Genomic DNA, 17,371 nt, shown 5'->3' with positions numbered 1-17,371 from the left:
TGGTTAGGGAAACTGATAAAATGCTTTTGTGCACTGGTACTTTGTTGCTTCACCGAGCAACACATATTTTTAAAAGGAATGCTTCATTTTCCCCCATATACATTTCATATTCAGTGTGGATACCTATTTATTGATCATGAATCATAATGCACAGGTATTTTTATATTACAGTATGTAAAGACCACCAAAATAAATTAGGGTGGAAAAGGTTGGAAGAGGCCTTCTCCCGGACAGGGAGAATTATAAGCCACATCTTAGTTAAAATTGTAAATTTATCTTTTTATCAAATGTATGTCAAAGATGTGGAATTAAGGCTTATTATTATTAGTATGTAAAGACCAAAATAATAGGAATGGTATACCCTTAATTATAGAGCCATAGAAAGCAAGAACTACTTAAGTATGTCCAAATGTCCAAGAAAATATAATTGCATATAATATTTTAAATAAATATATTAAAGATTTAAATATCAGAAAATACAGATTAAAAATGTAGCATTTCAGAAATTTAATGTGGTGTTAAAGTTCTGATTAATATAGAAATATAATTCAAAGCAAGCGCAGGAAAACGAAATAGATATTTTTCTATGTATTCTGCTTGCACGGAATAGTCAAATAGGTCCTTAAAATGAATTACAACCTATGATTTAACCTCATTAAAAGCACAATTTGTCTATATACAGGTAATACGTTCTGTATTAATAAAACAGAAAACAAAATTTTAATGGTACTTACAATTCTATATGTTTTATTTATAATACTATTGATTCCTCTGTATGTGAGTTTTCTCTATTAAATTCTTGCTTCATGGAATGTTTTAACGAACGTTTTCATTAGGATCGGAACTTCGAGAAATAATTGAACTCTTCAATAAAGCTATTTTTCATTTTCGAAGCGGTTTTTACATATAAATTTGAAATCATTGTTTTCTATAAAATATTTATATGAATTTTATTTATACGCCCACCCTGAGAGAGAAGAGAGTGTTTGACCTTTTGCATTTATTTGACGTAGATATAGTAACTCCTTGATATTTTCTTATAACTAAATGAAATTGAATATTGATGTGAAAACTGAAATGGTGCTGGTTACGGCCCGATTTACTTTTATTTTTACATATTATCTGATGCTTGTGACTTTGTGTGTGTTAGGATGAAAAAATAACGATTGATGATGGCACCAATAAAAAAAATCATCTGCCAAGACGGAGTTTGAAACCGGAATGAAATAGTGTATACTTCTGTATCCTCTGATGCAATAGCTGATGAGCCTCACACTCATATTGCTGGCTCTGCGAATGTGTCCCGGTCTTAGAGACCTCCACCGCTCCCTGTTCTGTGTCTTCAACCACTGCCGTTACTCATGCAGATTACACAGTAACACATTTTAAACACTTGCGAAGGAACCAAACAAAACAAATATTGTCGTGAGAATATTAGTATTTAAGTGCAGTGTTGGCCTAGTGGCTTTAGCGTGCGACTCTCATCCCTGAGATCGCAATTGTTCGAATCCCAGTTGTGTACAAATGGAATTTCTGTTTATGTGCAAAGTCGACAGTCAGTCACTTTTGGGCCAGCCTTCTGGCCGATCACCGATTTGCCTTTAAAAAAACAAATTATCACCAAACAGATTTAACGATCTTAACAGACTTAACAGGTTATAGCGCCATTGGTTTTTAAAGTAAGGCATATGTTGTATTAATAAATGTTTTAATCTATAAATTTTCTTATGCTCCCCTTACATATTTTGAATATTTTATTATGTAAGCGAATGGTGTGTACCTTAATTTGCAATTTAAATCAAAACCAATGGAACATTATGATCGAATTACTGCCTAGGTGACTGAATAATATAGTAATTTCAAGTAGTTATCAAGTTTATCATCTATGCTATACCATGTTATTTTAATTAACATTATCTGGTAATTAAAGTTCATAGTTATAACAATTATACTATAATATAAATACTGAAAATACGTAGGTACGTTGGAATCAAATTAAGAAATTATACTATATTATTTCCAAGACTGATAATTTTTTAATGACTTAATTATCAATTAAATTCAACTACTTGGAATCACATATAACATAAATAACATAAGATACACGTGAAATAAAATGCAAATTCAGTAATAATCTTTATATTTTCTTTTCGTAACGAGTTATAAAGAGAAAATGACAACTTTATTCAAATTATCGTATTTACACTCGTACAAGAGAAACAACAATATTGCGCAGTAAAAATTGCGAGTGTCAAATGGTTTACAGAAGGTTAAAAGAGCTGCACTTCGTTTGAAACATACCGTTCATGCATAAGTATTTCTGAGCTATTGAACTTTTCCGCTGGTCGATTTGAAATCAACATTTTCACTATACGAGTGACTGAAGGGCAAATAACTGTATATTATGTACCTATATATTTATATAGACATTAAAACATTAATAGGATTAATATTTCTTGGAAAAAAAATTGTTCTTAATTAAATCAATTTTACTTCAATGTGACCAAAAAAATCCATCCACATCATTATTTTTTTTGAAATGAGTAACGGAATTTTGAGTTAAATGTTACGTAAATCGATTTAATGATAAGTGATACGAAATAATGAAAAAGAAACATTTTTTTTTAACTTACGCGTTATTAAAACATATCTTTAGGTTCAGTCGATGGCCACTGCTGGGCGTAAAACCCGGCATTAAAACATAATTAACAATGGAAATGGTAATTTGAAGCATTTATAAGATTTAGGCAGTTCTTTTGTGTAACCTGTGCTTCGTGTGATTCTACTATGTCGCACGATAGCTTATGCAGCTCTAAAAAGCTAGTTAAATTAGAATAAATTTTAAATATTAAAAAAGCTTTATTTTTTCGCCGTTTCTAATTGCCCGTTCGGTAGATATATAATGAGCCAAAATTAGTAAACCATGACTTTTTCGATATTTAAAACATTATCCCTTACTTTGGCTTTTTTTTCTTTCTTTTTATTTATGTAATAGGAGGCAAACGGGCAGGAGGCTCACCTGATGTTAAGTAATACCGCCGCCCATGGACACTCACATTGCCAGAAGGCTCGCAAGTGCGTTGCCGGCCTTTTAAGAATTGGTAAGCTCTTTTCTTGAAGGACCCTAAGTCGAATTGGTTCGGAAATACTTCAGTAGGCAGCTGGTTCCTTATAGTGGTGGTGCGTGGCAAAAACTGCCTTAGAAAGCTCTCAGTTACTGAAAGACGGACGTCGAGGTGATACGGATGGTATTTTGTATTTTCCCTTGACGTATAAAAATATTTTTTGGCTGATACATTAAATCCCCTTGCAGTGCGCCTGCTTTTGCTGGACTCAAAGTTGGGTCTGTGCTTACCCCACTAAAACCCTACGGACAAAATAAACTTAAAGCCGCAACACACCACGCGATGAACCAATAAAACTCGAATAAGTCATCTACAAAGAAAGGAAATTATTAAATCATTCAACTTTCTCTTTTATGAAACTTTGATATTACTGCGCTGTAATACCAAACTAAAATTATAATAACTGAGTCAAAAGAACAATTAAGCACTCAACGGCTTCATATGAACTTTTGCTATCAGGCATTTTTCATAGTTGACAATTGTTGTAGCTTTTGTCATTGTAAATTGAATAATAGAGAGAATAAGCGCGTGCTTACGTGGTAAAGTGAAGAGGCTACTTGAGTGTCAACATTATGCCGACAGCCATTCATTCTTACAACCTGTTGATTACAGACTGTAATTACGGCACAGAGGTTTTTATATTTGATAATATTTCTTTTATCACAATTTTTGACCCTTTAAGCTGAGTGGTATAAAGATGACAATATTAAATATGAACGAGCCGCTCGTCAGCTTACACGCGCACGGGCATTTATGACGTTTTCTATAAATACTTAGTTAATAATAAAGATCTATTTCATGCCAAACGATTTACCAATAAAAAAAGATGGATGGAAAAACGATAGACACCTTTTTATTTATTTTCAAATCCATATCTGTACATGAGTGGTAAATTTTCTGGCACTAAGATAAAATATAATGTTATGTCATATGTGCCATCTACTGTAGTACAATAAGCCTATCGATATAGCGTGATTTTGTATTTTTGAGATTGCGTAAGATTGTGTAAATTTGCGTGATTTGGTTTTTATGAATGAACTTTTTAAAAGACATGAAGATGATACCGGCTGTTTGTAAGAAATACTATAAACTAAATATCATAAAGAGATAAGATAGTATTGTTATTTATATATTGTATCTTTTAAGTAAAAATTTGAAAGATAGAAAAAGTCCCTGGACACAATGGTAGAGTATTATTTAAACATAGAGAAATATATTACTGTTTGTTTATTTGTTTGCAATGAACAGGTTCCAAAGCTACATAACTGCTGTGAAAAATTATTTCACCATTAGATCCCTGTTATTCCTGAATTTTTTTATTAAGTTATTTTCAAAAAAGACTTCTGCATGTGCTCTATCTATATTTTCCGATAGTGTAAGGTATGAAAAAGACCAATAACATTTTTAAAATCGCGTATACTGCGGAAAATATTGGAAATATAGCAAAGTGATGTATCACAGTTTGATAGAAGACAATAACTACATAAAATAGCTATACCATGTCTAACATAAAAAAATTCTTTTTGCTTGTAAAAATGTTAGACTTCCTGCCAGTAATGCAGGATATGGTTTTAAAGTTTAAACATTTTGGGTAATATTGTATATTTGCACACTAATTTATATTTAAAAAAACAATCTCTAATCGAACGGAACCTAGGAGCTACCGCGCTTGGTTGTTCCGCCCTTAACCAATTAACGCCAGAGGAAACGCCAACACTTTCCCGCGTCAATACTCGAGAAAAATAAAATCGTGCTTGTCAATAGAACTGTCATTTATAAAACCACATTAAATATTCATCAATTTTATCTATTTAAAGTACTCATAATTTAAGATATAAATAATACAAATCATCTATTTATTAAAGTACCTGATTTATAACAAACTTGTATTTATTGTAAAAATCACCGGATATTGTATTGTATAAAGTATGACAGACCAAGTGGTTTCTGTGATTGGCTAACGTCTGCGCGGGAAATATTGAGGCCAATCGTGAGGCTTACCATATCAGTGTTATTTATATTCTAATTATTAAATACAAGAAGTATATATCAACTATATTGATAAAAACTAACCATAAATATAAATATTAATTATAGTAGGTTACGTATTCGTTTCCTATACAATTTTAGAAATCCTAACAAAAGTGTAAAAGTAAAAATAAATCTGTGGCGCTACAACCTTTTTAGAACGAACGAAAAATTAATGCGAACATACGAGGGTAGTCCGTAGGTACCTACAAAAAATATTTTTTTTTAAAGTTGCGATTACTCTCAACAGTCTCCTTTGAGTTCGATACACTTGACCCGTTTCAAAAATACGTCTTCGGAAGTTCTGCAATTTCAATTCAATGTAGGCCTCCGTGGGGGCGATAAACTTTTTCACATTTGGAAAAGAAGTCGCCAAATCCGGAGAATACGTTGGAGCAGCAGTTCGTAGCCTAATTGGAAAAGAACTTTTTATCAGTATCGGCCCAATAATTCTACATAGTACAGCCCTGTAATCGTTTCGCACTTCTGCAGGTAGTCGATGTAGATCACAGCTTTTGCGTCTCAAAAGCGGTGGCCATCACCTTTACGGCCGGGACGACAGTCTTCGCCTTCTTCGCAGTACGTTCGCCGGGTGAAGTCCACTCTTTCGACTATTCCTTGTTCTGCACCAATGTATCCACGTTTCATCCACGGTCACGAAACGATGCAGAAACTCCTTTGTATTCGTTTAAACGCTTAAACGTCGTTACACATTACTCTGAAGAGGTCTCACGGTTGCGCTTGTTCTGCAGGACTTGACTCACGCGGTCTTTTAAGATGCCTACTGTCTCAGCTATCTTGCGCACATCCAATCGGCGGTTTGTCAACACGAGATCGCGGATTTTCGGTATCATCCGTGGTAGCCGCTTTCGCGGCTTATCAAAAACTAACGTGCGACCACGTTTCGTTAAACCTATTTTTGGCCGTCACCATAGAAGGTGAAGAGTACGCTGCATCCAAGCGCACTTTGATTTCGCTGCGCGATTTCCCTTCAAAAAATAAGAGTCGAATCACCAACCGAAATTGCTCTTTTTCCATTTTTCTGAAACATGGGTCACGCTCGATACCACACGCGGTCAAAACAAAACTACGCGTACGATTCGGCTGGATAGATAAAATTTTGACAGTAGTTGCATACGAGAATTTTGTAACCGATGAAAAATTGCTCTTGCGATAGTGGTGCTATCGGGCGGTGAGGCTAAGTACTTATCAGACCGCCCTTGTAGAAAGAAAGTGCATGGGTGAACAGCCGGGGATCTATCCTACGACCTCAGGGATGAGAGTCCCACGCTGAAGCCACTAGGCCAACACTGCTCCTATAAATGTATATTTACCAAAAAAAAATTGGGTATAGTACAACCGTGCTGCGACCTAATTCGGTCGTATGCGGATGGAACCGTTGAGCACAGCTAGTTAATAATATGGATTCACATCGCATTTTATTACTGAGTTTCAAGTTACGACTGAGCTTTCAAAGATTTATATCAGATCACCATTTCGATCTCGTAACTAATAAATATCTAGTCTTTGTTACGTTTTTCCAATAAAGTTCTGTATATTATTCAAAAGCTTAGGCTCATAGATAATATTTTCGCACATTCAAACTATTTCAAATACTGACGTATACAAGCAAACTTTTATAATAGCTAATGTAAGGGCATAGCTTGCTCGTATATGTTTCTGTGGTTTAAATGCAATATTCTCATTGATATATATGTAACGACGTTTTGTGTTAACATTTTGCAATTAAATGCATCTGTTTCCATTATAAAGATGTAGAAAAACCTTCACAGACTTTTAACTCACATAGATAATTTCCGTCTCTTCTCAACATAAACAACATTTGCCAGAAACAAAAGATAGAGTATTTTAAATATAACCGGCCTTTAATTTTTTTCCAAACATTAGATTCTCAGCTAGCGCACAGTAGCTAACATAAATACAATTTATCAATATCGCCCGTTAGTCGGGCACGCATTCAAATTGACGTCATGAACAGTCCTTTCAGAAATGTCACTGAATGCAACAGGTAAATTGACTACTCAATTTTGCATCGTGTTTCAGATGTAAAATACGAATTTCATAGCTAACTGGATTTATACCGGCTGTATATCAAAGTCAATTTAAGTAAATTGACAACCATTGCTATGGGAGTGCTGTAACTGGTGGTGATTTAAATTTTCTACGTTTAGCTGTATGAAAATTAGAATACTGAATAATTCGAAATGTTACGAAAACTGATGCATGATATCGCTTTAATAATCCGTCCTACGCACTGACGCCAAGGCGAGGTTGCCATCTTTGAATAGCGACAACTAAACACCGCGCCACAAAGCGCCACGATGAATGCATGCTGAATGCAGCGCTTTCGACGTCTCGACATTTCGATATCCGTTGTATTTTTGTATTGTCGTTGTTATAGCTTTTGTAAGTAACGTGACGTTACTTTAAAAATCTCGCTTGCGTATGTAATTATTAAATAATGGGAAAGCTTTTATATGTAAAATAAGTATTAATATAAATAATTGGTCACCAATCATTCTTTACCAAAACCTTTGTAATTTTCAAACTCTATCATATAATTTACATGGTGTAATTTTCATAATCTAATATTCGTACACATTTCAAGTGTAATAAAAAATATATTAGGTAACTAACCCGACGGACGTTGTCTTGTGCACATCTCTTAAATACATATTTTAAAACATAACAAATCAAAAACATCTAATTAATCTTACATTTAATTAAATAAACTCAACGACCGGCAAAGATTCGATCGTCTTGGTCGTGGGATTGTTAATGATAATATCGCCACGATAAGCTAATAGAAACTCAAAATAAACACATCAACCGATCATTTTGAAGACTTCTAATAAGAAAAACACTTTTTGAACGGATTAAAGCTATGTATTATTATTAAAACTTATAGTTATTTACATAATTCTAAATTTTAATTCTTTATTTTTTTTCCGACGTTTCGCGTACTTTTCAGTGTGCGTGGTCACGGTGACTGAAGACGAAAGGTGATAAATGTCAAAAGTATCACAGCTGCAGAGAAAGTTGTTTTATCTGTATTTATTGCCCCGAAGTTTATACATAGCTTTAATCCGGTTAAAAAGTGTTTTTCTTAATGTGTAAAAGCTATTTTAACAAAAGACAATACTAGACTTCTAATAGTCAAATAGTTCAATTATTAACAAATTAACGGCTAGATGATGACATTTTTCGTTTTCTGTTTGTTGCGTTTTGATATACCACGTTTTATTTCACGTCCCACGGGAAAAAGACAAAATCCTATGACCATCGTACAAATCGGTTCAGACGTTTTTAAGTTATTTATAGTGTAACTAACTAACTTTCTTTTATAAATCTAAATTATTTGTTTTAGATAGTAAATTGTTAATTAGAGAACCGTTTTAGATTATTTTCTTCGACGTTTTGTCTTTTATGTTTTAACAATTTGTTTTTTTTGAATTTTTTTATGAATAAATAGTCTAGTAGTTTTTATGAATATAATAGTAGAATTACTAGTTATAGCTAGTAATAGGTAGGTTAGATTTTCTCTTGTTATGACTTGAATGTACAATCCTATCCAAAGGGGCTGAAGGTATAATCAAATTATTGCACGTTCTTGTCCCATTTAAACTACTAACAAGCTATCGGAACGGATGAATTACCAAATATTTTGTTTTATTTTTTATCTGTCTATGTTTTACCTATGGCATATGTCTAATTAATTATTCCTTATTACTATGGCTATGATCAATAAATTCAGGGATTTAGTTTCTATAGATATTTAGATATTAAAATATCTATTCGTATTATTTATTTATGAGTAAATAACTTGTTAAAAAAAAAACCACTCCAAAGTCTCGACTGATCGGGTAGAGACGCATGCTCGACGCACAATTTACTATGCGATGCGTCTAACTCCTCTTTTCCCTTGCCTCTGGTTCTAGAATTTCTTTATGGCTGAATGTTCAGCCATAAACGTTTGTCATGAGACAAACGGTGATGTTTTATGCTGTCTAGAGATACCTATTTAAGTTTTATTGCAGTGCAGAATTTACTATATATTTATTTTGTTATAAACATTTCTGTAATTGTCTTGAAACGTAGTTTTTACTTCATAATAAACGTTTTTATTTCAAATTAAAGTAAACCAAAAGATTTTAGTGATAAATGATGTATAGTTAACACTAGTAAAGTTTTTCCTATACGTTAAACATGACATTTAATTAAATAATCTGATTGCTGGTTGTAATTTGTTCCAAAATTTCATTATAAACTCAATATCCGTTGCATTGTTCGCTAGGTTTCAATCGATGTTCGGTAATTAAATTGTATGTTTAGTGTTAAACTAAATAAACATTTTTAACACTGGTCTGTCACGGTTTTTCACGGACACAATTTTTTAATCGTTTTTAAATAAAGCCGTCGTTACTCAATATAACATTGTTAAGCGATTAAGTCTAAGAATGAACATTTTTATAATTAACCAATTGACGCATTCTCGTACTGTGAGGAAAAATGTTTTATACCTAGATAGGAAACCTATCAATAAAAAAAACTCATCTGAATCACCTCTATCATATCTAGAATGCGTTTAGGACATGTATGTACTCCTCAACATTTAGCAAGGCTTCGTATTGTTGATGGCAATATTTGTGAGTGTGGAGAAGATATTGGTGACCTCGACCATATTTTCTTCTCTTGTTCCCAATATGACCGCACCTCCTTTCTGTATTCCTTACGATTACTACATGTTCAGTTTCCGACTAAAATATCCTGCCTTTTGCTTTATCCTTTATTGTATTATAATGTATTATCTTCTTTCATAATCAATAACAATATTAAGATGGAATATTTTATTTTTAACTAGCTTATCTCTTTGTTTTCTTTTGATGTCTTTGTTTACGTTTTTCGCGTGTAGTTTCCCAAACTTTTACTTGAAACTGGCATAAAGTTAAAACTATTGCCATAATATTTCAAAAAAAACTCATCTGGACCAGGTTACGGGAGTACCTACGTATATGTACATATAAAAATTAATTTTTGTGAGGTGATTTCAAAGACCAGATGACCAGGTGATTATATGGTACCCCTTAAAATGGAACAGGACGAAAATTTTGCATTATTTGTTGTTCCGGTTTGTTTCAATTTTCCACACGTTATCTCGGCCGAGAGAAACGCGAGCGATACAAATGGTTAGCCAAAAGTGATTGCTTTTTAATGCATTTTACACGCTAAACTTAATATGTATAGATGTTTTATTGTTTTCTGCAATTTAGGTAAATTAAACTAAGACCTCGTTAATAAGTATTAAAATTATGAGAAAAATTCATAACACAGAACAACCGTCGCCAAAGTTTATAGATGTCAACAGATATTTGCAGGACCGCATTATATACAGACCATTTTATTTAATTTAAATTCAGGTGAAAGTTGTAGCACTTTCAAACTAGCGTCTTTTTTCAACCGTTATGTCAAGGAAATTCTATTAAAATATATCTAAGCTTTTAGAATTAACGACATACCTACAATATATCAACACCTTAAAAACATATCAATTAATTCGGAACTGCCCTAATTAATTAGTTCGGTTAATTTTTTGACCGTACGTTCTACTTTTCTATAAATGCAACAGTTTTTGTTAAGTATTAGAAACTTAATACATCCTTACGTAGTATCTTAAATGTCCAAACCCCTTACTTGCCGGGTAATCAAGCACCTCTCAATTTCATGCAACTTTAAAGTTTATTCAAGCGCATGCAAATATTATGTTAACCTCGAGTTAAATAAGAAATTGCTGTAAAATAGCGGTTAATTTGTTTACTAAAAAATGTTTAATTTACAAAACGAAGCCAATCAAATCCAAGCTTTAGCAATAATACAATTTATTAAAAAAAACTATTAAATTTTATATTCAATTACTATAAATTATTACAATTTTATTTATACATATTAATCCTTACTGATATTATGCAAATAATTGCGTAATCGCCTAGCGGTTGGAAATTCGGAAAACCAATAAATTTGTAATTACTGTTACCAATTATCTTATTTGGTGTTTGAAATGCTGTTTTATTTATTTATTTGAATGAAGGTTTATTAACAGTACATTAGAAATGAATTGTGAAGATATATATCATTCTATCTGTAATATAATTGATTGGGAAAAAAAGCATCGCATTTTTTAAGAAAATTCACAACGTTTTTAATATAGTTTATTTACATTTAACTAAAGTATGTAGGTACCATTTTGTTCGATAACTTTTTGCCATCTTGTAGGTAGAGACATGATCCTATTGCTATAGAAATTTGGGGGTTCTGATCAAAATACCGCGACAATTGGTTTTGGCAGTCTTCTCGTAATGTTAACCTGACACTACCTAAAGAATTGTGAAAAGACCGAAACAGATGGTAATCTGAAGGTGTTAAGGAAGGACTATACGGCGGATGCATTAACACCTCCCAGCCAAGCTTTCTTAATTTTTACTGAGTGGCTAAACATGTGTAATTGTTCATGATGAAAAACACACCCCTTCTGTTGATTAATTCCAGCCGCTTTCTCTCACTTCTTGCTTTAATCTCATCAGTTGTTCGCAGTGGAGTTCAGAATCGATGGTCCTGCTTGGTGGTAACAGCTCATAATGAATAATGCCCTTCCAATCCCAACACACACACAGCATCACCTTATATTTGCCGAGATTGCTCCACTTTTTCAAAAATAGCAGCATTTTATCCATAATATTCGGGCGATCAGAGCGACGTGCTTCTTAGACATCAAAATTGAAAACGCTTAAACCTAATTTGTGCTACTCTCACAGACACTGCACTAGGTCCATAAACATCGCAATTTTTCGCATTTTTACCTTTTTTGTAGAAAATTTTAAAATGTATCGAATTTCTTCATTAGATTCACTCATCTTGTACGACACAGTACGAAAATTCACACATTTTCCTCATTTGAATTTAGAATCTTCTTTAAAATTTAAACTTTTAATGATACCAAAACCAGCCAGATGCAAATAGTATAGCCAAAGAGATTTTAATACAAGTTCGTACATACTATAATGCGAAATTCCTTTTTTCCCAACCTGATATATCAGTACTCGGTGAAGCCTAGTAGCCTAAATGATTCATACATGGATACATTTTTAAATATCCAATTGTTTCGGTTTTCATATTAGCACTCGTTTTGTTCATTCCGTCAATGCGTTTAAACGAATATAAAGAATTTAAGAAGAAGCCATATAAGTAAATTAAGTCATATAATGTATTAGTAAAGTTCCTATACTATTAAGTGCATTATAGTTTCCATGATTTAATGAAGTTTGCTATAAACAGATATCCTAACGTTGCATTGATTTCACAATTAGTCGGAAATTGACAACGTAACATTATTATTAACGTCGATTAATTCTATTGGGCCAGCATACAAGTCACGTTCCGCACATAATATTGTAAGGCTTCGATTTAATTAGTTTACTCTCGAAATAGTTAAACGAACTTTTAATTATGCTGTACCCATAATAATAGTCTTGTGACTTTATATAGAAAGAAGAACTAAAAAACAAACATTGTATACCAAAAGATTAGAATTTGGATTTTTTTAAAACTAATAACAATTTATTTTTACACATGTCTGTTTGCAATAAAAAAAATCTTTAATACTTAAATAATAATACACATCGTTTCACAAAAATCCACCATCAATACATAAAACGTGCTTACTTGTTCATTATTTAATCTGACTTTTACCGTTAACTTCCATCATTAACTATTAAAGTTATGTAAAATGCTAAGGCAACCGTTATTCCAAATGCAATACACTCAATACTTGAACTAACGTATGAACATTGTTTGAACAAGAAAGTTGCAGCGGAGCACTCGCGGTTGCGTAATCGAGAAAATATATTGAAAATTCACTAGAAAACTCGCTTAATGGGATGTCTGCTGCCTGCCCACGCTACGCTAGTCAACCGCTTCGGGATAAATGTTATGAATATTGAGTTATTAAAATAAGTCAACAATCATGTATTGATTGCTTCTTTGTTGTCTCACTATTTAGTGTTTTATAACATTTAATTTCTATGTTATAATAACCTTTTTTACTATTGATAATTCTTATTTTAAAATCTTTATGGTAGTTTCAAGGGTTTTATTAGATTTATTATGTTTATTAACTTATTTAAACCACCACATTTGATATCTAGATATGCAACTGATGCACTGTCCGGTATGATCGAACGATTTGTATAATGTTACTGATATTTGGTTTTTAATGTTTTAAAGATTTCGTTCACATTAATTGAATGTACGGGACATTGGAATAAGCAAGGATTTCTTGATATATCTGAGAACACAATACTCTTGTTTGCCTGAATGGGCATATAAAATGACAAAGACGTAAATCCTGTTAGCTTTGATAGTTCAAATAATTAATATTGTACCGGGATCATAGAAAATTTTTATTGAAGTTTTCGACTCAAAAGTGGAGCTTATTGGAGAAGGCCTTTGTTACTGACATGTTATTTCGGGTACTTGCGAGGTTTCTTAATCCAAATCGCGACTCGACTTAGACTTCTTCTACTAAAAATACAATATTATTTACTTATTTACACAATGTATGCAACACAAATTATTTGGCAGATAAAAGTTTCGAATAAGAAACCTCGCGACTCATAACTTATGATGGACATTATGTGACGAATAGCGCTTTGCTACAGTCGTGAAACGCAACAAAGGTTTATCCTACCAATAAGTAATAAATAGCTTATTTGAAGTTATGTAGAACTTATACGTACATTGTGAAACAGAAAAAGTATCGACACTATATAAAGATTATAGATACATTTTAGATTGGGGAAAAAGTCTTTCAGCAATATAGTATGTATGGACTTGTAATAAAATCTCTTTGGCTATACTATTTGTATCTAGCTGGTTTTGGTATCATTAATCAAAGAAGATAATTTCAAATTCAAATTAGAGAAATGTGTGATTTTCATTTATATTTCGTACAGTCAAGATGAGTGAATCGAATGAAAAAATTCGATACATTTTAAAATTTTACTACAAAAAAGATAAAAATGCAAGGCAAGCCGCGAAAAGAAGTTTGCGATATTTATGGACCTAGTGCAGGGTCTGTGAGAGTAGCACGAATTTGGTTTATGCGTTTTCAATCCAGAAATTTTGATGTCGAAGATGCACATCGCTCTGGTTACCCTATTACGGATAAAATGGTACCTTTTTTGATAAAGTGGAGCAAGATCGGCATATCAGTAGTTACGACGTAGCTGAAGAACTGGGAATAGACCACAAAACAGTTTTGAGGCAATTGAAAAGAACTGGGTACACAAAAAAAGCTCGATATTTGGGTACCTCACGAGCTCACTGAAAGAAACCTAATGAACCGTAGACTCATTTGTGATTCTTTATTACGACGTAATGAAACCGATCCATTTTTGAAGAAGCTGATAACTGGCGATGAAAAATGGATCACGTACGAAAAAAGTCGTGGTAAAAGGCCGATCAGGCTTCACAGACTGTGGCGAACTGCGGCATTATTAATTATGAGCTGTTAGCACCAGGCAGGACCATCGATTCTGATCTCTACTGCGAACAACTGATGAAAACCGAAACAATTGGATATTTAAAAATGTATCCATGTATGAATCATTTAGGCTACTAGGCTTCACCGAGTACTGATATATCAGGTTGGGAAAAAAGGAATTTCGCATTATAGTATGTACGAACTTGTATTAAAATCTCTTTGGCTATACTATTTGCATCTGGCTGGTTTTGGTATCATTAAAAGTTTAAATTTTAAAGAAGATTCTAAATTCAAATGAGGAAAATGTGTGAATTTTCGTACTGTGTCGTACAAGATGAGTGAATCTAATGGAGAAATTCGATACATTTTAAAATTTTCTACAAAAAAGGTAAAAATGCGAAAAATTGCGATGTTTATGGACCTAGTGCAGTGTCTGTGAGAGTAGCACAAATTAGGTTTAAGCATTTTCAATTTTGATGTCTAAGAAGCACGTCGCTCTGATCACCCGAATATTATGGATAAAATGCTGCTATTTTTGAAAAAGTGGAGCAATCTCGGCAAATATAAGGTGATGCTGTGTGTGTGTTGGGATTGGAAGGGCATTATTCATTATGAGCTGTTACCACCAAGCAGGACCATCGATTCTGAACTCCACTGCGAACAACTGATGAGATTAAAGCAAGAAGTGAGAGAAAGCGGCTGGAATTAATCAACAGAAGGGGTGTGTTTTTCATCATGATAACGCTAGACCTTACACATGTTTAGCCACTCAGTAAAAATTAAGAAAGCTTGGCTGGGAGGTGTTAATGCATCCGCCGTATAGTCCTTCCTTAACACCTTCAGATTACCATCTGTTTCGGTCTTTTCACAATTCTTTAGGTAGTGTCAGGTTAACATTACGAGAAGACTGCCAAAACCAATTGTCGCGGTATTTTGATCAGAACCCCCAAATTTCTATAGCACCGGGATCATGTAACCTAACTACAAAATGGTACCCACACGCTTTAGTTAAATGTAAATAAACTATATTAAAAAATGTTGTGAATTTTCTTAAAAAATGCGAAGACACTTTTTCCCCAACCTAAATCACTAAACTCGAACGTATGTCCTTTCAAACTTAATTCCCCTGCTGCTGAAGACGCATTATATGTGCTTGGTGAGAGTTTGCAAGTGAATTTAACAATTGACGTTTGTAGAGTCGAGGGCAAATTTGGAAATGCATACCGAAATATTAGAACTTAATTTGCCGTAGCATACAATATTGTCTTTTTAATGTGTTAATAGTCCAATTATGATATGAAGGAGTCTGGCATTGTTTTTGTTCAAGGAAAGTTTCTAAGATTTGCTTAAAATTTGGTATGCAAAGCCTGTTTGCCGATACGATACCGATTCCGAAATTATTATAGCAATATCGTCGATACCGATATCGATACCAACGCTTAATGAATTTAAATTTAACTAAGGTTAAATATAAAGTTTTTAATTGAATAAGGTTAAAGGTTTAGTTACTTAACTTTGATAATTAAATAAAAATAAAATATATACCTGGTAATCATTAAAGTTAACATTTACAAGATTTTTGTTTAAAAAACAGAGCATTCTCATGTTTTGGGGAGATAGTGGATTACGCAAGTCTGTCTGTATATAAGACCTGGAATAACCTGGACCTGTCTGTATATAAGTGGAAAATAATCGCTCAGATGCAACAGCTCTCATAACCCATATAATATGGAAAGTAAAACTTATTGCTTTCGAATTATCAAATGTGGAAATTGAAAAACTGAAAATTTGAATAAAATAAAAAATCGACCATGTCAATATATCGGCAAACCAAAAGTATCGCCTATATATCAGTATCGAGATCGGTACCGGATACATCCCTTAAAATTAGTGTTTTTACCAAAGTGTAATAGAAAATGTCCCCTGTTAACTTAAAGCGGCAACAAATATGGCTTTGACAGAATTAAATCAAAAAATTTGGTTGTAGACAATTTATCGTGATAATTAAATTGTCACATTATTATACTGTACTTCTTAATATAATATGTTACTTGAAACCTTCAAGAATTCTAAATTCTACGTTTATTTTGTATCGTCAATTTATCGAAAAAGCTTTTATAACATCAATAATTAATTCGAACGAACCGAATTAATTATTTAGCTCACCTTAATTAGTATCAATATTGCTACTCAGACCATCAGTAAAATTATCCATTACTATTTCAATAATTAATTAATCAAAGTTAATTTAGTATACGGTTCAAATAAACGGTAAATGAAATTCATTTACAGTAAGCTTAACTAGTCTATATTGATTCATATAAGTTTTTTTATATAAACTCTTTGTTTCAGTGCTCTTCGATCGGTGGATTGGGGAAATATTCGCCGCGATGCCCATAATTTATTCACAAAACTCATACGAACACGTAACCCTCAGGACATCGAGGGAACTGAAATCCCAGCTCCGGGTACACAACGCTTGTCTGTAAGTAAATCTCATTTATTAGCAATACTCAAATAGTTACAATTATGTTGAAAAACATTTGACGAATATGACCATTGTTGGCCAAAACTTAACTTTTGTATAAATGTTCTAAATTCAATCCCATACCGTTACAATATATTTACTTAAATATTACAGTGAACTCATGAACGTTAAATG

At 32.8% G+C, this 17,371-nt stretch overlaps 1 protein-coding gene across 1 annotated transcript in view; it reads left to right on the top strand.

The window, feature by feature from the left end:
• The window catches only part of LOC123718809 (probable cationic amino acid transporter), a 43,495-nt gene that overhangs the window by 2,024 nt on the left and 24,100 nt on the right, over positions 1-17,371 (top strand). Inside the window, exon 2 of the mRNA XM_045675710.1 lies at positions 17,062-17,194. Coding sequence (XP_045531666.1) covers positions 17,062-17,194 — 133 coding nt within the window. The remainder of the gene's footprint in view (positions 1-17,061; positions 17,195-17,371) is intronic.

This window comes from Pieris brassicae, chromosome Z (assembly GCF_905147105.1).
Source record: "Pieris brassicae chromosome Z, ilPieBrab1.1, whole genome shotgun sequence".
Lineage (NCBI taxonomy): Eukaryota > Metazoa > Arthropoda > Insecta > Lepidoptera > Pieridae > Pieris > Pieris brassicae.
The sequence above is the reverse complement of the archived record's forward strand: the minus strand, read 5'-3'. Positions and strand labels throughout refer to the sequence as shown.